The sequence below is a fragment of the Pinus tabuliformis genome, chromosome J (genome assembly GCF_031772625.1).
Source record: "Pinus tabuliformis cultivar Carrire ecotype Pingquan chromosome J, CPIR1, whole genome shotgun sequence".
NCBI lineage: Eukaryota > Viridiplantae > Streptophyta > Pinopsida > Pinales > Pinaceae > Pinus > Pinus tabuliformis.
The window spans coordinates 612,327,086-612,348,465 of record NC_142295.1 but is presented as its reverse complement, the minus strand read 5'-3'; the positions used below and the strand labels follow the sequence as shown (position 1 = coordinate 612,348,465).

Below are 21,380 nucleotides of genomic sequence, written 5' to 3'. Positions count from 1 at the left end.
TAAGCACAGATACATGTGATTATGCCCATAATCTCCTCCTCTATTGATCTCTTTCATCTTTCATTATATTCAATTGCATTAGCATATTTGGTTCTAGCCGTACTATTGATGATAATTTGATACTAGCAGCTATCTTCTTACAATAAAATAATTAAAAATTGTGTGGAAAAAATCTGCAAAAAATCGGGATTAAATCCTAAAATTGCGATTTTTTCAACAAAACAATTTAATCCTCCAATTTTTTGCAGACTCTTTCAGAAATGAAAAAATCGCGATTTATTCATTATATGCCCGATTTTATCGGGAGTCGATCCAAAAAGTCGTCCATCTCTGCTGAATGTTGGATATGACAGTGGTGTTTAAGGGTTATCATATAGGGATTTGATAAGTAAAATTACTGAGTTGCCACTACTGTTAGAGCTGTTATACAATGAATTTGATGAGGCAAATTTGCTGTGAGGAGGCTGAACAATAAGGGTTTTGGACAACTAGTATTCAGTGTCTTGAAAGGGCCAAACCATTGTGAGTTGATGATATACTTTGATGCTGATTGTACAGTGATTTGGTGGTCAAATCCATTTGAGAAGTAGATCTGGTTAGGGTTGAGTATATTGTGTATTTTGGAGCAACAAATACTCAGTGAGCAATTGATGGCAAATGAGGCAAAGGACCTCCCAGGTGTCAAGGACAAAAAATGCAGAAAGGGTTGATCTAGATGGGCTACTTCAACAAGTAAGCTATATGTTTGTAACTTTGTTCTTGTCTATTTCTCATTGGTTAGATTGCAGATCTGATGTTGCGGACTACAAGCCCTAATGGACTGTGGATACTCTAGATGTTAAAAAAATAAAAATAAAAATGAATATTTTTGTGTTTTTTTACTTTTACTGACTTTTTGCTGACTTTTTCAAAAAACTCTCGACTTTAATGAGTTTTTCAACTTTTGGACCCTTGTCAATTTAATCCCGACTTCGACTTTTTCCACATTGCAATAAATACCTCTCAATCTCCCAATCTCTTTCCTCGGTCATTACATTCAACTGCATTATCATGACCCTTAGTTATAGCCATAGAATTGGTAATCACAATTTGATACTAGAGTGATCTCAAAAATAAGGTTAGAAAATCTTTTCATCATAAGGTTTTTGAAGTTATCCTCAAAGTGATTTCAAATGATATTCAAAGTGTCATTCAGTATTACTTGTGATGGAGCAAGGCACACAAAAAATGTATAATCTCTTTAAAAAAAAGTTGAGGTGGAAATTACTCAATAATGAAAACTGTGAAAAACTAGAAGTCAAATTACTCATTAACTGTTAATTTTTTATCACCAGTAAATGACAAATTGTTTCCTAGCAATTTTCCTTGCTATTCTAATTTAATTTTTCAGATTGATAAACAAAATGTCCTATTGGAATTTCAATTGGTAAATAAAATTTAGTTTTCAGTGCAAGCAAAAATTCAATCAGCCAATTTCATTCACAAACACAAAAAAAATGTCTTTCAAATCTGTCGTTTCATTTGTAATAACATTTAGCATACAAAGACCTTCCCAACCGGGAAAATAAAATGCCCACTGAGGAAAAATCATGCACAGCAAAACCTGGAAACTTCCAGCTGACAAATTTGTCTTCAACCACAATATTGCAGCCAGAGTCTGCTGCCTAAGCCTGTTTTTCATCTGCCCACACACTGCGACAGCCTCCTGGCACACGCGGAAATTTCTGAGCAGTTTTGTCCCCCTGCCCATGCTGTTTGGCTTCCTTGGATCAATCTACAGCTCATACCAAACCATCGGCTGAATATTTCTGACTTGCTGCTCCTTATTTTCTCCCTCTGCATACTGCACAATTGAATGAATGTCTTCTCCACTAATCACTCAGATCCCCACTTGTCTCATTATGTCCTGAGCTCAATAATGTTATTGGAAATATTGTTGTCATTGATGTGAAAAAACAGTGGGGGACTACAGATATCCAAGACAAAGATCGCAAGATGGATATTATTGAAAATATTGTTGTTAGGCTTTTGATGACCAGTTTGGACACCCTAACTTTGAAGGCACTTATACTCTAAATACCTAGTTCGAATGGGAGCATAAAATATATGGTTGAATAGCTTATTCCAAGACCTATCCAACAGTACATGTCACCCCCTCTAACTCCATAATAATGAGTAGATATGAAATATTCTGAAAAGTTGACCCAGCCAGAAAGTACAGGTCTACCCAGCCAGTTTTACAGGTCCCATAAGTGAATGTAGAAACATTATAAAGGATAGATGAGCGCATTTGAACATCACCCAAGCAAGAAGAGATCTGAGATGCACAGAAGAAGTTGGGAAATACTTTTGGGGTTTTAAGGTGGGGCAAAAATCTGATTTATGGAGTAAACAAGTCATCTTGGCATTTTCACTATAATTTTCAAGATGTTTTAGATCATGAAATTTTGAGAAGATAGAGACGAAATCTTTGTGTACATGTGGTAAAAATCTCAGGAATGGTTCACTATACTTTCAAAGATATGCTCTGAGGAATTTAGGGTTCACGACTGCTCCTGAAATCTACTTCTAGGAAGTCAAATTGGCATTTTCGCTATAACTTTTCTTTTGAAATGTTTCAAACTGTGAAATATTAAAGAGACGGGCGAAATCTCTAGGTATCTATCGTAAAAATTTCAGACGTTGGTTCACTATAATTTCGGAGATATGCCCTGTGGAAGTTAGAGTTTCTAAATAGTTCTCAAACCAGCTTCAAACAAATCGATTTGGAATTTTCACCCAAGCAACAAGAGATCTGAGGTGCACAAAAGAAGTTGGGAAATACTCTTGGGGTTTTAAAGGTGGAGCAAAAATGTGATTTGTGGAATAAACAAGTCATCTTGGCATTTTCGCTATAATCTTCAAGATGTTTTAGATCATGAAATTTTGAGAAGATAGAGACGAAATCTCTGTGTACATGTGGTAAAAATCTCAGGCATTGGTTCACTATACTTTCAAAGATATGCTCTCTGAGGAATTTAGGGTTCATGATTGTTCCTTGCTCCTAAAATCTGCTTCTAAGAAGTCAAATTGGCATTTTCGCTATAACTTTTCCTTTGAGATGTTTCAAACTGTGAAATATTAAAAAGACGGGCAAAATCTCTAGGTATCTGTCGTAAAAATTTCAGACGTTGGTTCACTATAATTTCGGAGATATGCCCTGTGGAAGTTAGAGTTTCTAAATAGTTCTCAAACCAGCTTCAAACAGATCAATTTGGCATTTTCACCATAACTTATTTTCTGAGATGTTTTAGATTGTGAAACTTCCCAAGACATGTGGAGACATATAGTAGTACCTCAGGTAAAAATTTCAGACTTTGGTTCAATGTAATTTTTAAGATATTCGTATGGAAGTTGAGGTTTCTGAATAGACCAAAAATCAGCTTCGAACAGATCAGTTTGGCATTTTCACTATCACTTATTTTTTGAGATGTTTTAGACAGTGAAAATAGACCTATGGAGACATATAGCAGTACCTCACGTAAAAACTTTAGACTTCGGTTCACTATACTGTCGAAGATATGCCTTATGGAAATTAGGGTTTTTGAATGATCCTAAAATCAGTTTCAAACAGGTCAGCTTGAAATTTTTGTTGTAATTTCTTTTTTAGGACTTTTTAAACTATCAAATTTTCAAAGATGTCAAGTCCCTTCTCAAACACACATTTGTAATAGGGTGTTGCTACGCAATTTTGCACAATTTTGGCTAAGGAAGAGAACCCATCATTTTCGACTTAGGGACTTAGGAGGCAATTCGACTTAATTTGGTTGCTAGTGGAATGTAGGGGCCACCCACATGGGAATTCGAATTGGCCCATTCGAATAGCTTGGAGGGAAAGTCGAATAGGTGGACGGAAGGGCCCACATGAGGCAAGGGGCGCCCAAAGAGTTGTAAGGAGGGAGCAGCTCTCATTTTGGGATTCATTCAGACATCTTGCAAACAAAATCACTTGATTGTTCACTCTGTTGTTTAGCTGAGTCAACTGTTTGTTTAGCCACGAATCTCTCAAGCGGGAGATTCAACCTCTACTTAGGGGAACCATCCACACCTGCCCTAGAGAGGCAGTTCTACAAGGATTTCAGGGATTTTGGGGCAGTGACATAGCACCACCAACCAGCGCAGAGTAGGGAGTGTGTATTTCTAGGCAGCCAGAGAATACGTAGAGGGAGATAGAGGCTAGCCGAGATTAGATTGTTTGTCGGAGAGTTAGAGAGCTGAGATAGCAGCAACAGACCAACATTCTTGCTGAGTTTTACAGCCAGCAGGGCCAACATTCTAGCAATTGGAATCGCTGGGCTAGGGGACAGCTCGAGGCCACTCAGCAATTTTTCGTGGAGCTTAGAAGCAGGTGTCTTAGGCCAAGAGCTCACCTGGGAAGTCAAGGATTGGTAGCAAGGGTCAGCCTAGTACTTTGGGGGCATTTCCGGGAGCCTTTACAGGCAGTTTCCAGCAGGCTAAGTTTTGCAATTGCGAAGTTGGACTTCAAGGGGGTCGAATTTCAGAAGTCTAAACCAGCGAAAATCCTTTCTGGGTTTTTCTGGGTTTTTAACAAGGATCCCAAATATAAAGTTTCATAATTTTCTGAACACCGAAGATGGGTTTTTAAGCCATATCTTTGCAGCAGACAGTGTAGAATTATTGGGGATTGAATAGTGCCTTTGGGGGTCTATTTTGGGAAGTCCAAATCCGGCCAAACCATTTCGGGGTTTTTGTGGGTTTGGCCAAGGAGTTTGCGGTTGAAGTTTCATCATTTTCTGAGCACCAGAGGAGGAGTTCCTTGCAGTCCCTTTTCTAGGTAGTAGTGAAGTTTTCTAGGCATCGCGGAGCATTAGAGGAGCAATCATTTCCATCATTTGAGACCATTGTATTATCACCTAGGTTCTATCACGCTTGCCATTGAGGCAAGCCAAGGTGCATTCCTCCATACTATTGTACTTGCTCCATTGATTAATAAAATGGCTCAGCTGGTTCTTAATTCCAATGTTTTTATGAGCATTTGCTAATTGTTTAAAATTTGTGTTCAAAATCGTTTTTGCTTTGCATATCGCTATTTATTTAAGTTTGGAACATTACAAAAGATCCAAGGATAGATACAAAAGTGCCCTAGGTAAAAGCTTCAAAATTAGATTTGCACAATTTGATATGTAACATGTTGTACAAGTTCATTTTTGTGAAGCGGCCAAAAACAACAAGTTTGAAGGCAAAAGCAGAAAGCAGACTCAATCAAGTAGGTTGCTGCCTATGAATATTTGCAGCAGTGGAAATGGTGGAAATGGTGTCTTCACTACTTCTTTTGAGTCTTTCTCTTGAAATGTTGACTTTTAAGCTTCCGTAGCGCCCTCCTAACCACCAATCTAGCACTATAGTGCCCCCCATGGACCTCAAGTAAACAACACAGCTCCAGAACATGGCCTTCAAGTTCATTTTCTTCCTCCGTGGACTTCCTTAGCACCCCATTTAGCCCCAAGGTAGTGCTAACGCTCCTCACCAAGCATCATCTCAGCATTGTAGCCTCGAAAAATCATTGTTGACCTCAATTATTGGCCTCCTTGAGTAAGTCAGTGCTAAAGCACTACTTTGGCATTAACTTAGTGTTATACCACTCTCTTGAGCCTCAAGCTAGCGACATGATAACTCTCCCAAGATTTTCTCTCACTCATGATGCTTTTTTCCCAAGCTTTTCCTATGTAAAACAAACTTAACTGAAGGTAAAAGTCAAGTTAAAAAATGAGTTACTAGTAATTAATGAAAAATAACGCTCTAGAAAACTTTTAAAAAGAACTCATTGTGCTCCCTCTTACTCACATTGATTAGCTCTTGTGCTTTGGAGAGTAAAGCACACTATATATTATGACGTGATACAGCTTAGTCGTCCTCGTCAACACGAGATTTAGACAACTCAACCCAAGTGATTTTTCGCACTCGTTCAACTTAAATTTTGTCTTTTATGGTTATTTTTCTATGCATCTACTTACCCAACAAATATTTTATTTGCTTGAAATCACTTTCTTACTTCATGTTTAATAAGTTGAGTGATTTTACATAGTTTCCTATTGATTTTGGGTTGTGATGAGCCTTTCCCTTTTGACCTTCGTCTTCTAGTGGTTGAGTGTGCACTTGTATAGCATCATACAGCTCATGGCAAGAGATTAAAACTCCCATCGCAATCCTTACCAACGTTTTAAGAGAAAAATATAAGTTATTCAACCCAGTGTTGCGAGCATCGCAATAAAATCAAAAAATCGAGGTTTTTTCAAGGGCCCAATTTTTCCGCAATTTTTTCCTCAACGAAAAAATGGTGATTTTATCACGAATTGATGGAAAAAAAACATTGGTCCACACCCAGACTTGTTTATAAAGTAATTTCGTGGGATTTTTAATCTCATTTTGCAAACAGAGATCAGATTAGAGAACAGAGGAGTAGGAGAAAAAATCCACTAAGCCTAAATAGGAGAAAATCGATGATATTTAGGATCCCATTCAAACAAAATTAGATTGTGAACCGACATTCCTCAAAAGTTCACAGATTTGTAGGTATGGGCCTCAAATTTGGCCCTATTTCTTTTTGTTTTCTCCTTTTCTTCCTTGGGTTTCAGTCACCCATTTATTTTCCATGATTTTGCTAGGGCAGGGAGTGTGGTTTTTTGCCATTATTGTTTCATTAAGTGGACATGTTTTTTTGTAAAAATGTGGATTTTTAATTTTATTTGTCTAAAACTCTTCTTGTACCACATGTTCAATCATACATTAAAAAAATCAATAAACATGCCAAAACATTTGGACCCTATGTGGGAATATGGTGAACCCAATGGGGGCTTCGATAGACAAAATTTGAGTTACAAGTTGTGTGGGAAGCATATGACATGGGGAATATTCCAATTGAAATAACACCTTGGACAAATTTCTGGACATGAAGTAGGATTTTACAAAGAACATCTCCGAAAATCATTTGTATTGCCATCAAATCATTAGATGATAAAGATTCAGCCAAAATTAACAAGGAAGCTATGAAGACTCATCTATGAAACCAGATTCGTCCCCCTGGCCCACTGAGTCCCAAATCGGGTGAATCAAACACAATTCAGTCGGATTCGTGTCCTTTCGAACGTGTTCGGTCGTGTCCGATCAGGACACGATCATGTCCCGATTCTAGGACATGAATCCCGAATTTGGGCATTCTGCGCAACATTAAAAGGCAATTTTGCCCATTCTTTTTTGACATTCACTTCTTTTGTTTGTTTTGGGTTTTCTGTGGATGTTTGGGAGCAAAGAGAAAAGGGCATGGGAGCATTTTCAAGGAGATTCAAGCAACAGGTAAGTGCATTTTCTCTCTAATTTTTTTGCATTTTTATTATAGCAATTTGCATGTGCATTTCTTTTACAAATTTGTGCCTTTTTTGTTTATTTTTTACAGCATTCATGGCTAGAGCTAAAGCATGTCACATTTGATGATGGTGATACTATAGAGTGGTCATCCTCCACCCCAACAGATGTAGAGATGAATTTGGATATAGGGGAGGAGGATAAAGCAGAGGAAAGCAGTGGTGACCATGATGATGAGTACAACGATGTTGAATTTGATGATGAGGATTGATGACTCATGAGCTACCTACTGCCTTGAGGCTTGTATACTTGTAGTTGTTTTGTATTTACTATTTCTATTTGCCATTGGTATTGCACTATCTATGTAACACATTTTGATTTTGATGACTTAATGAGAAAACTACAGTATCTTTATCTTACTATATTGTCTTTCTCCTATTAGATCATTGATGAATTGAATATTTGACTGTCCTGTTCAGGGGGATCAACGTGTCTGTATCCAACACTCGAACCCCCGTGTATGTCTTGTCTCATGTTTCTGTGTCAGGTGACTTATGTGACCATGAGAGTGGTTCTATTTCTTCAGCATCAGCTCCTATAATGGCTAGCCCCACATCTACCTCATCATTCTTTTGTTCCTAGAACCACACCTGGTGCACAACCATCTATCAGTTCAATGCTCTATAGCAACTTCCTTGATAACCAGGTCCCAAGGGTCTAAGTCTTTTACATAAGTTCATCATGCTAATAACATTTTTACAATTTCCTCATGGGGGTGTGGAATTTGCATAGAGAAAAATTAGAGAAGAAGCTAGAAGAAGAGAAAGGAAGAAAGGGGCAAGATTGCCTTACTGAACTCTGGTCTTGAAAAATTTGATTGGTGCCTTGTCCATTAGGCAATGGAGTCCTCCTTATTCTGGTAAGTACAACTGAGTAGGTAACACACCTAAGACTAACCCTAGTGTTGCACAAAATACCAATAAAAATGCCACTCTCATGCAGAACATAAAGTAGGACTGAACTTCTTCACAGACCAACAAAACCCCTACCCCTACATCCATGAAGAAATCCAAGTCTTCATCTCCTGTTGAGAATATCATACCCTCAATTTCTTTAAATAACAAGCCCCTAGAATATAATGTAATTGAATATATGAAGAGGATCAGGGCTAAGGTGTGACTTTGTGATCTTTGCAATCTTCCATAGCAAAGGGAACTACTTTTGAAGGCCTTTGAACCCTCTCTTGCTTAGTACAAACCTACATAAAACCCTGAAACTTGTGCTAAAACCCATGCCACTACATTAAGTAGCTCAGATGCTATCAAGCCCTCTGTAAACGTTGCAAGCATCAAAGTCCATTCAAAATTGCAATCCCCACCTTTCCCTCTAACCTTTGAGATTTGCAATCGTAATGTGCACAATTTTTTGGACCTTATAGCCTCTTCCAACATCATATGTTACTATGTGTGCAAGAGAATTAATGTTGTTGTAGGAAAAACCAATGCCAAGATCATTCATCTAGACAGTTTTGAAGTTAAGGATATAGGCGAGCTTAAAGATGTCCTGATCAAATTGTCCTCTGATTCCCAAGTACTTCAAGTGATTAACATCATAGGTGTGGACACACTTGAGGCCTCTGGTCTACTACTGAGGGATTTGTCACAGAAGCTTCAGGGATACTTCTCCACTAATTAGTCTCACCTCTGGTTACACTATAATGGAAAGAGTAACTAGATACGACTAAATAGTGAGCCTCACATGAAACATACCATGACACAACTAGAGAAGTATAATGAACCAATCGTTTTTGCAAACACTAGCTGGGGAACTATTTCCTAGAAACCACCCTTGGCTGCAATATGGCCCAATCATCCCCCTTCTCATCTAAAACCCAGTCTGATCTTCTTCAATGTTCATAGACCAGTGATCATGGTCCTTGTATATTAGATGTAAATAATCATAGCTATACTAACTTACATGTTAATAATGGCAATTCTACTAACTTAGATGTAAGTAATGATAGTTTGATACTAGAATGTGGACATTGTATATTGATGGCTCTAAGATATAGGATGGTGTTGGTTTTGGGTGCATGTTATGAATAAAAATATATATAAAATAATACAAATAATGTAAAGCAATAATAATAATAAATAATGATTAATTAGTAACTAGTTAATAAAAAGGAATGTCCCTACAGACATAACCGTTGGTGAAGAGGTACCTACCTAGGTTATATAAGCAGGCCCTCACCCTCATTGTAATCACACATCAATTATATATACATTACTTGTCCTACAATGGATGTCCTAGTCTTCAAAGTATTCTGAAGATTAATGGAGTATACGAGCTTTGTTCATAACATTGGTATCAGAGCCATGTTGGCAAATCCCGTCCTTTGGCCATCAACTCTTCGTCAACCTTGTTATCGTGCCATTGAAGCGTTTCACTACACATTATTGGAGGTTCTCCAGTATACCCATTAAGCCTTTGGCCATTTAAAAATAAATAAATAAAAGGGGTTAAAAAAATAAGTATATGAAAAAAGAAAGTATAATAATATTTCTAAAATGATAGATTAAAAAAATTTAAAAATAAAAATATATTAGAAAGGGATATTAAAAAAAAATTATATAAAAGAACTATTAAAAAAGAATTTCAAAAAAAAATTAAGAAAAAAACACACACACACATATATATATAAGTTGCATGAAACGCCAAAACGTTTCGGAGATTCCAAAACGGGTATGTTTAGAAACATCACCTACTAAAAATGGAAACGACAATTGAAACATCGGCCAAAATGTCATATATATATATATATATATATATATATATATATAAGAAAGTTATAAATAAGTGAATAACACATTATCTTGCAAAAAAAAGGGGAACAAGACCCATAGATGAAAATTTAGAAGCAAAACCAAGTCTATATTAACTCTCATAGATGATTACATGATGGTCGAGTTTTGGTCAAGTTTCAGCCTAGTTTCGAAGTTTCGGGTACAGGTACAGCCTGAAACGTCAGGGTCCTAAAAGTTTCATGCAACATATATATATATATATATATATATATATATATATATATATTAAAAAAAAGAGTTAAAAAATATCATATAAAAAAATACAAAAAACACGCATTACCTATGTCGTGCAAAGAACAGGGCCCAATAGCCTCGACAGCAAGCTCTGTGATGTCTACGTCAGACCAGTGTTTTAAAAACCGTTTTGAAAAACCGATTACCGATCAAACCGGCCGGTTAGCAAGCTGGCTGGTCCGAACCGGCCAAAAAACCCGGTTAGACCTTGCCTTTCGCCGTTTTTTGGGCCCTAACCGGTGAAAACCGGCCGGTTTAGGATGGAATCGGCCGGTTTGTATCAAACCGACCGGTTCCGTCCTAAACCGGCCGATTTTTGGCATGCCCACCGAATCATGCAAAAAGGTGTTGGTGGTTTGTGGTTTAGGGGTTTTGGGGGGGAGGTAAAGGTATTTTCCCTCCAAAAACACCCTCTCCAAGCTATAAGAGACCCCTCTCACTCTCATTTGTCTCACACAACTGATTTGGAGTGTTTGTGAGTGTTTGTGAGTTTGTTTGTGAGCTTGGAGAGTGTGGAGTTTTTGCTGAAGTAGTCATCTTGGAGTTAGAGTTGGAGCTATTTTGGAGATAGTGTGTAGCTGTCAGTGGAGTTGCCATCTTCAAGAGGAGGCTAAGGGAGCTAGTTTGCATTTCCAGGTAAGGATTTGCACTTAATAATTCCTCATTTGAGTCTGCTGTCCATGAATTTTTTTTTTGTGTTATAAACTTCTCACTTCTATGATCTATCATGTATGCTATAAACTCTCTAGCTCTATGCTATCAAATTTTGTAGCTTGAGCCTTGCATGTGCATTTGTTTTCCTACATTTATCTTTGGTTTTCCATTTTGCTTAGCTGCAATTTTTTTTAAATGGCAGATTTCTTTGCAAATTGTTATTATTTCAAGCAAACATGGCTCCAAAAGAAAAGGACAGTGCATGGGCTCATTGTGATGTAATTGATGGAAAAATGATATGCAAATTATGCCATAAATCTATTGGAGGTGGGGGTATTCTTAGGTTGAAACAACACTTGGCTGGGATAAGAGGCCAAGTAAAGCCATGTGATGCACCAAATGCATTGTTAAGTCCTATTAGGGCAGAATACATTTCCAAGCTTGAAAAATTTTATGAGGATAAGGCTAGGGAGAAGGCCATCCAAGATGACATTGCAAGGAAGAGGGAATTATTTGAAGCCATGAAAGAGAGTGGGTATGATGATTATGAAATTCAAGACTCCGCTTCTATCCCTTCCACCAATGACCCCTTTCACTATGTTCATCCTTCTATTGGCCAACCATCAAAAGGAACAAAGAGAACAAACATCCAAAGTTATTTCTCATCTTCTGCCAACATTGCCTCTTCTAATCCCACTTCCTCCCAGCCAAGTTCTCAACCCACTTTGGACCAGCATTGGAAAAGACAATGCAAAGAAACTTCTCACCAATACATTGCTAGATGGTGGTATGATTCAGATATCCCATTTAATGCTGCTCGCTCACCTTATTACCAAGCTATGTGGGACTCTGTTATAGCTGCAGGAAAGGGCTTCAAAGGCCCTAGTATGGATGACTTGAGGGGAGCTCTTTTGCAAAAAGAGATATCTTCCATTGATGAGTATTTGGTTGATTTTAAAGATTCATGGCTCAAAACAAGTTGTTCCATTATGTCAGATGGATGGTCCGATGGAAAGAACCGCACTATCATTAATTTCCTTGTTTCTTGCCCTCAAGGAACCATGTTTTTGAAATCAGTTGATGCATCTGATAAGGTAAAGGATGCAATCCTTCTATTTGAGCTTTTGGATAACGTTATTCAGGAAGTTGGGGAGCAGCATGTTGTGCAGGTCATCACTGATAATGCCTCAAACTATGTTCTTGCTAGAAAGATGGTTGAAGCCAAATATAAGACCATATTTTGGACTCCATGTGCTGCACATTGCATAGACCTCATGCTTGAGGATATAGGCAAAGTGGAGTGGGTAACAAACACTGTAGAGCATGCCAAGTATTGAACCTAATGAGGAAACGCACTGGAGGCAAAGAGCTTGTTAGGCCTACAATTACGAGATTTGCAACTCACTTCCTCACGTTGCAGTGTCTCAATGGTCAACATAAAAACTTACAGAAAATGTTTTCCTCTGATGAATGATCTGAATCTCGATGGGCTCGTAGACCAGATGGAAAAGACACCAAAAAGAAAGTGTTAGATACTTATTTTTGGAAAAGGTCTGTAGAGCTTGTGAAAATTACCGAGCCCCTTGTTAAGGTGCTAAGATTGGTGGATGGGGAAAGATTGGCCATGGGCTACATTTATGAAGCTATGGATCAGGCAAAGGAGCAGATACGGACATCTTACAAGGACAAGTTAGCTAAATATGGCAGTATATGGGAGATCATTGATAATAGATGGAACAATCAACTCCATCGTCCTATACATGCAGCCGGGTATTTTTTGAACCCAAGGTATCACTATAAAAATCGGCTAGGAGATCAGCATGATGGGGAGGTCAGAGCTGGATTGATTGATTGCTTGGAGCGCATGGTCCCTAGCCATGTAGACCAGTTGTAAATACATAGACAGCTTACTATTTTCAATATGGCAAGTGGTACTTTTGGCAAAAACTTGGCAAAGATGGCAAGAGATGTGGACCAACCAGGTAAGCAATTCCAATTTCCATTTTGTTTTTCATTTCAAGTTAAAATTGTTTACGTTCTTTACAATTCAAATTATAAACTAAGTTACTAATTAATGTCTTTTTCTTTGCAGCACATTGGTGGGAGTCATTTGGTGGCCAGTGTCCTCAATTGCAAAGGTTTGCAATTAGAGTCCTCAGTCAAACTTGTAGTGCTTCAGGTTGTGAGCGCAATTGGTCTGTTTTTGAGTGCATACACACGAAGAAGAGAAACCGTTTGGAACAAAAACGGTTAAATGATCTTGTTTTTGTGTAATACAACCTTCGACTGAGGAGGAACCAAATGATGAGCAAATCACCTGATCTAGATCCCATTGTGTTGGACGATATTGATCCAACATCAGAATGGGTGGAGGAGACTGAAGATCCTGTGTTTGAGGCTGATTTTGATATCAACATGGCTTTAGCGGGGGATGAGGCAAATGATGTGGCGGTATCAGAACCAGGATCAGTAGCGGCATCAAGGAAAGGCAAGGAACCAATGGAAGGCACTAGTCGTGCAAGTCGACAAACTCATGCTTCCATTAGGTCCACTTCTATTGTCATTGGTGGCATTGATACTGAGGTTGCAGATCAGGCTGAGGCATCCTCAGACTCTGAACCAGATGATGTCTATGTAGCTCCTGATGATGATCCTGTGTCTAGTAGTGGTGATGGACTTGATGATTGATCATGTGTACACTGTAGACTTGTAGTAGGCCAATGGCCTCATAGCTTGCAGCATTGTTTTTGGACTTTATAGGCCATTTAGAGCCTCATTTCTTATGTATTTTGCTATTTTGTCGATGATATGTATTGTACTCGTGCCATTTTGATATATTCACCTTTACATGGTATATAAATGAGCAAAATTTGCATATTTTGTCTCTATTGGCTTGGAATCATGGTTTTACATCTTAAAAATAGTTTTGTTTCATTAAAAATTAATTATTTAATGTATTTTTTTAAAACCGGTTCGTTTAGACCAAACCAGTCTCAGTTAGACCGGTTCCGGTCGGTAAACCGGTTCATTAGGTGGACCGGTCCGGTTACCAGTTCCGGTTTTAAAAACAATGCGTCAAACACTCTACAATCACTGCCACCATCCCTGGCAACCACAAACCACACACCAACATCGTCGCTAGCCATTTCTGCCCCTGTAACGCTGCCTATGGACCCCGGTAAATTGTTTCTGATCCGTCTTCCATATGCACATAGAAGGCCAAAAGCATTGTCACTACCACAACCGATGACAGTCAGCATAGTCGCCTCCGGCAGCGTTCTGCCATAAATCCACCATGCACTCTGCAAACACTGCAAGTCTGCAACTTTTTCCCATGTTGTTATTGATGACGATGAACATGATAAGAAGGAACAAGCAAAATTAGAAAACAAATGTTATCCCATCATCAAAGCGGTGATTTCGCTTGAGAAATCAACAGGTCAGCAATCAAAGTTTCTTCAAGAGGTGTTGAGTGATCGATATCTAGTTTTTTTCTAAAAGAGACACATGACAACGTTAAAAGCACACCTCCCCCAATCTTTGGGTACATTTGGATATCCACATATAGGACATACTACGATATAGTGTAGTGAACTACATGACTTTGGCGAAGTGTGTACCTCATTCATGACCATTTACAACCTTCAGCTCTTTGGGTAGTTATGATCGACATTCCAAGTTTATGTGGCTTAGGATCTAGCCGGACCAATGTTGTCAAGTTAGTTTTATGTTGTAATGTAGTACTTACTACTTACCATAGTTACCAAGTTCGGCCAAATTGGCCCAAAAACTTTGACGATTTGATCTGGTTCATGAAATTATTTGGTAATTCAAATTTGATACGGAATTTTTGTTAACCAGAAATTTTATATTAAAAAAATAAAAGAACAGTAGCTCCTTAAGAAAAGAAACTTATAGAAAACAGTAAACTCCATGCTAAAAAGTAAAAAATTTGCAGTTGTGCAAAACAGTGAATTCCATATTAAGGTATGGCAGAGAATGGTAAGTTTGCAGTTGCGAAAAACAGTAAATTCCATATTAAAGTATGACAGAGAATAATAAGTTCTATTTTTAAAAAATTGCAACAAAACTATTTTACCAATTAATTTTAATTTTTCTGGCAACCTTCCAAATACGTTCAGAAATGTGGAATGGTACATTCATACACTGTAACACTTTCCAAATTTTTTTTACTCAACAAAGAATTCTTGGTCAATTTAGCAACATAAATTTGATGCATTTTGTTCCTCATTATTTCTAGACCATCTTAGTTAGGAGGGGTCTATAACATCTTAGGCAGGAGAGGTTAATGTTGAAGTTAAGTTCTTGTGAGGGAAAGATTTAATGAATTGGCTGTTTATTTATATTTTTTAAATTTTGAAAAAACAACATGTTTAAGTATTTGCAAGATATATTCTCGAAAAAAAATTCATATTGAATTTTTGCACAGTCAATTTTTCTCCGTATTGACCTCGAATCTGAATTTGAATTCGAATTTGGTAAATATGGTACTTACCCTATGGCCTCATATCATACCTTGGTTCACATTAATGTGTACACTTTCCAGGACATCTACTCTGAAATTTTACATTTTTTGACACTTGAAGATAAATTTCTAGGTGAATCCAATAGTTTGGAAAGAACTAAACAAGGCCCCATCCATAACCTTATTGAGGACAAGATCTAGTCTTTTGAGCTAAATCTTGTGCAGAAAATAGTGACCAATAAAACTATGCAAAAGAAGCAAAGCCAACAAATTGCTAAGAAAAAAGGAAAGTAAACCATGGTATGCATGCACAATGCATAATAGATTTACCCTGGAAATTCCAAACAAGGAAAACTAGAAAACTTGGAGCCTCACCTCTTTTTCATTGTATTAACAAAACATATCACGATACAATTTTAGGTATTTAGGTATTGTAAAGCATCAATCAATCCTAATCCACCAATCAGGATTTGAATACAATTGGTAAAAACCATGGGCTGAAAACTAAGATTAGATTACAACAAGATTAAAACCCTAAACCCATTGATCATGTCGGGATGCATAGTCTACTTGCAAAGAATGCAACACATATCCCTTATGGTTTAATATAATTATTGCCTATAGGAAGAATCTTTTGGAACTTGGTGAAGCTAATGGTCAGATTATTCATAACATGGCCACATGTTTGCATAATTCATCTAGATTTACTTGACTTCCCCATAAACAGATAATGGTCAGATTATTCTTAATGTAGCCACATATTTCTGTAACTCATCTAGATTTAATTGCCTTCCCCATATATGCTGTACAAGGTGATGGATTATGTTATACCATCTCCTTTTTTTATACCTTCCATCTCTTACTTCCCAATCTCTAAACATCTTCCGCTCACATAAGATGCCTACTTTGATTGTTCTTTTTTCCCTACCTTTTCAACACTGAATCTTGCAACTAATTCCCAGTTTCTACACACTTTCCACTACTTCCCTGAAAGCTGACTTCCTCTAGGAAGCAGCTCGGGGTTCCTTTCCTTGTACCATTCTCCAACCACAGCTCACTGGTGTGACCTCCTCCTCCATGAGATTATGTGAACCATTCTCCTTAAGTGCAACTTTTATTGCATGCCCCAAAGTGCAAGATGCAGGGTCCAAAAAAGGATTATTTTAATATCCAAGTATATGATGGATACAAAAATATAAAGTCAATCTCTCATATAGATTTATCATAGTACGATTCCATATGAAACTATGGGGCCAAACATGCTGTTTGTTCCCATTTTCTCTAATTATCAGATATAAAATTGTTTCCAACCCAAATTGATATTTTTGCATATATGCATTTAACATAGAAACTCATAAGACAGCTATAGTGGTTAAGAGATGGTTGACCTCAAATTCATAGGGGACAGCACAATAACTCTTGACATCATAATTTAGATTAGATTCTCTCTCTCTCTCTCTCTCACACACACACACACACCAGAAAGCTATTGAATTCATAACAACTTGCACATGAGATGATCGACCTCAAATCCATAGGGGGGTAAATTCATAGGAGGGTAGCACAATAATTTCTAATATCAGAATTTAGAGTAAATTCTCTCTCTCTCTCTCTCATACACACACACACATCAGAAAGCTATTAAAGTTGTATCAACTTCCACATGGCAATCTTGGCTCTTAAATTTGCATGCAAAATATAAAAAACTCAGTAAGCTATTAAACTTCCACATGATAATATTGGCTCTTAAATTTACATACAAAACAAAATAAGCTCTCTATCATGGTAATTCCAAACAAAATATGTTATTAAATGAGATACTAGGAAAAAAAATCTTAAGAACATTATCGAATTAGCCATTACCAATGGAGTCTCTCCATGACCAGAGTCAGCAAGGACATGCCCAGATATTAGTAGAAGCCAATAAAGCTCCTCTAGAATAGGAGTGGGATCAGCTCGTACACCTCTGCTCTGCAAGTATTGAAACAAACTATAAGGCAATTCAAACTAAGCAAAATAGAGCAAAAAACAAGTATAAAATGAAATTAATAGAAAAAATTTACTGAGATAGTTCAGATTCCAGAGTAAGGGAGTGCAAAATTTTTCTAATAACAAAAAAAGTGTATAAAAATATAGCATCCCTTAAAAGGGCATTTCCCATAAAAGAAAGAGCACAAATAATCATATCATCTAAGGCAGGCCATAGATTAAAATATAACTTGAAAAAAAAATCAAAAAAATCTGAGGAAAGCAATCGTGTAATGTTACATGTAAATCTAAGTCACATGACACAAGGACATGGGACACAAAGGACACAAAAATACGAGTATCTGACATGTGACACAACTAGCGAATCACACAAAAAAAATGAAATATATAAAACATTTACATGATGATGATACAAATTCAATCATACAACGTGCATATAACCAAAATAGCACTAAGTGCAATCAATCTTTGAACCAAAAATACATCAACAAAGAGGCCCTAAATGGCCAGTAAGTCAAAAGAAGCATGCTATCCACAAGGGCGTGTCCCCAAGGTGAGGTGCACACACCTCACCCTTCCCATGCACCTAGGACGAGCGTATGCCTGAGGAAACGTTTCCCATATCCCCCTTTTGGGGAGATGCGGGGAGACGCAAGGGGAAACGTTTCCCCAATGTGGGGGACGTATTTCCCCAAAAGGGATGCTTCTAGTCATCCTTCCTCAGAAAGGGCTAGGCATCCCCCCATAATTTTGCTTGAAAAAAATAATTATAAGAGTGGAAGCTTAACATTCAACCCTAAGGCCCTACTAATGCTATGTAATTAATGGTAATGTTAAGTTCTTAAAGTAAAAGTGTCATTCTCCTTTATCTTTCATTTCCATCATTTTTCTTACATTTTTAAAATTACCATTAATTGAATCAAGATGTTCGAGATTGGTTTTGACCTCATTGGATTTCATATGGAGAAGGTAGAATTTTAGATCCCACTAAAAATCCATTAGATGTTTTCAGGATTTTAGGATTGCGGGGATTGCAATGTTTCCATTAGATTCTATCATGCATGAGGGTCTGGAACTAGCATTTAATCAAGAGCACCAAACTCAGAAACACCCCTTTTGAGGGGGGACACGTCCCATTCAGTTTTGTCTAATAACCCTTGAAATTAAAAATAAAGAAATAAAGAAAAGAAATTATCAAAAAACTAAAAAGAAAAATACAACAAATATCAAAACCTAAATTAATTTGCAATCCCTAACTCACTCATTCAACTTACCAAGCTTACCTCTACTCGGCTTACCTCATGGCACTATCTGACTTACCAGTTAATTGTTGCTTCTCCTCCCACACGACATTCCTTCAATGTTCATTGTCCATTTTAATTTTTCAGTCTTAACTTTTAAGTCTTGACTCTAGATATCAATGACCTTAGGTTGATTCTTTAATTCATCACTCTTTAGTATTTTTGAATTTGAGCTATTTCAGTTTACTATTCCAGTCTTCAGACTTTAGTATCTGCTATAGTCTAATTTACTTAGTACTAATTAGATTCTAGAATGATGAATGACGAATTTAAATTTTAAATTAATTTAGAATCTAGAATGATGAATGATGAATTTAATTTTTAAATCAATTTAGATTCTAAAATGATGAATAATGAACCATAAATATGGATCAATGTATTTCATTAATGAATCTCATGGTGTATGAATAAATGATGTATGTATCTATGAATGATGAGTACAGATCAATGTATTTATGCTTTTAATATTGAATATGAATTTGAATTATATATCATATATTATAATTTTATAATTATATGTATATATACCCCAACATCCCATGTCCCCCCTAAATTTCCCTAAAATTTGAGGGTACTCCCACACGCCACTGTTGAAATTTCTAAGTCTAACTGTTAGAAACCCTTCATGTACTTTTCTGATTTATTTCTGCCTACTTGTTCTGATTAATTAACAAGTTATTTACCATGTAAATACTGAAAATAAATACAAGTACATGCTCAACACATTATAGATCATCAACTGAAGGAAACAAAACAAGCACACAAGTGACACTGTTATTTTTGGACCAATGTCCCTGGAAAAACTCAATGCGGGAAAACAGGTGCAGTTATCTGAGAGTTTTAATTATTAAGCAGTTTCATAATACAATCTGGGTGCCAAAACCGACTCACCCAACAGAGAATAATCTCGGCAGTAATACCTCTCAGTCGGAGACAGATGTTCCAGCTAAAACCCCAGATACACACTCCGACAGCTCCCAGCTCCAATCTGCCCCACGAAAACCCCAATGTCAGCCTCTTGGGACTGCCTCGGCCCTTTCTGACCCAACGTCTGCCCAGGGTCACCCTAGCTCACCCTGCGTCAACGTCTGAAGGCATTGCATCAGCCCTTAGAGCCTCTGTGTCACCCATGTTGGCTCTCTAAGGCATTGCGGAGCTCTTGGCTGCCTCTGTGTGAGCCCTGGCTGGCTCTGCATCCCTCTCTCTCGGGCTCTGCGTTGATCCTCCTGATACTATCTCTGCCTCTCTACTTCTATATTCACTGCCCCTTAGCTGCAACTCTAATCACTCTTTCGACTTCCTTAGCAAACCCTGCCCCAGAAAATCAAAATCTTGATCAACTCAGTGTATTCTCCAAGTGACTCTCAAGCCTCATTTTATACTTTTCTCGTTGACAATTCAACGGCCGAGATTAAGTCCCTAATCAACAGCTAAGATTAATTTTGGCTTGATCCATGACTTTTGGACCATTCTAACACAGTTTTATATTAATGCACATTAATATTTTATTTTCCCTAAGTTTAGACTTAGGGACTCCATTAAAAATATTAATTATTTTAATATCTCCCAAACTGTTTAGAATCTGCCCAAACCATTTCTGGGTATTGGAGATCTCATGTGCCTTAGCCTCTCCACCAAGTTTCGATGCTAAAGCACATCCAATGCTACCCCAATCAATAGTCACCCTTATGCGTCTCCCAACACCCACGTCCCCCCATCCTAGAGTCTTAGTGGAACATAATTAAAAAAGGATAGAAAAAGCTTAACATGTCAAAATGAGGTTTAATTTGAGTGATGGGTACATTTTTACTAGGGTCATGATAGGAAATTTGACAATCATTGCCACCATATACAGGGCTTGGTGCTCTTGATTAAATGTTAGTTCCATACCCTCATACATGACAGAATCAAATAGAAATATTGCAATCCCCCACACCCTAAAATCATGTATCAAATGGAAATATTGCAATCCCCCAAATCCTAAAATCATATATCAAATGGAAATATTGCAATCCCCCAAATCCCAAAATCATGTAAAATGTAAATTGTTGAGTCTGCAAGATTTTGAGTGGGATCTAAAATTCTACTTTCTCCATATGAAATCCAATGAATTTGGAACCACTCTCAACCATCCTAAAACAATTAATGGTAATGTTAAAAATTTAATTAAAGGATGAAAATTCCATCCTTACTTTAATGAATTTAATATTACCATTAATTACATAACACTTTAATATTACCATTAATTACATAACACTAGTAAGGCCTGGAAAAATCCTCTTCCCAGTACTTGGAATCCCTTCTAACATTGCTTAATCGCCCCTAGCTGCACTCTGAAACATTTGAGAGGTCGAACCTTGTGGCTGAGTTTCATGAGAATAAGTCAAAAAATCTATTTTAAAATGTTTTTTCCCTGGACATGTGTCCAAATTTCTGGACACCAGTAGGGCTCGTGTCCAACATTGGTCAAGCTCATGTCTTGTTACT

The 21,380-nt window shown here is 37.3% G+C and overlaps 1 protein-coding gene across 4 annotated transcripts in view; it reads right to left on the bottom strand.

Moving 5' to 3' along the window:
• LOC149228449 (exportin-4 protein) overlaps positions 1–21,380 on the bottom strand; it is a 408,868-nt gene that overhangs the window by 162,275 nt on the left and 225,213 nt on the right. For all 4 annotated transcript variants that reach the window (XM_089378212.1, XM_089378213.1, XM_089378214.1 and 1 more), the window contains exon 17: positions 17,467–17,574. In XM_089378212.1, coding sequence (XP_089234338.1) covers positions 17,467–17,574 — 108 coding nt within the window. The remainder of the gene's footprint in view (positions 1–17,466; positions 17,575–21,380) is intronic.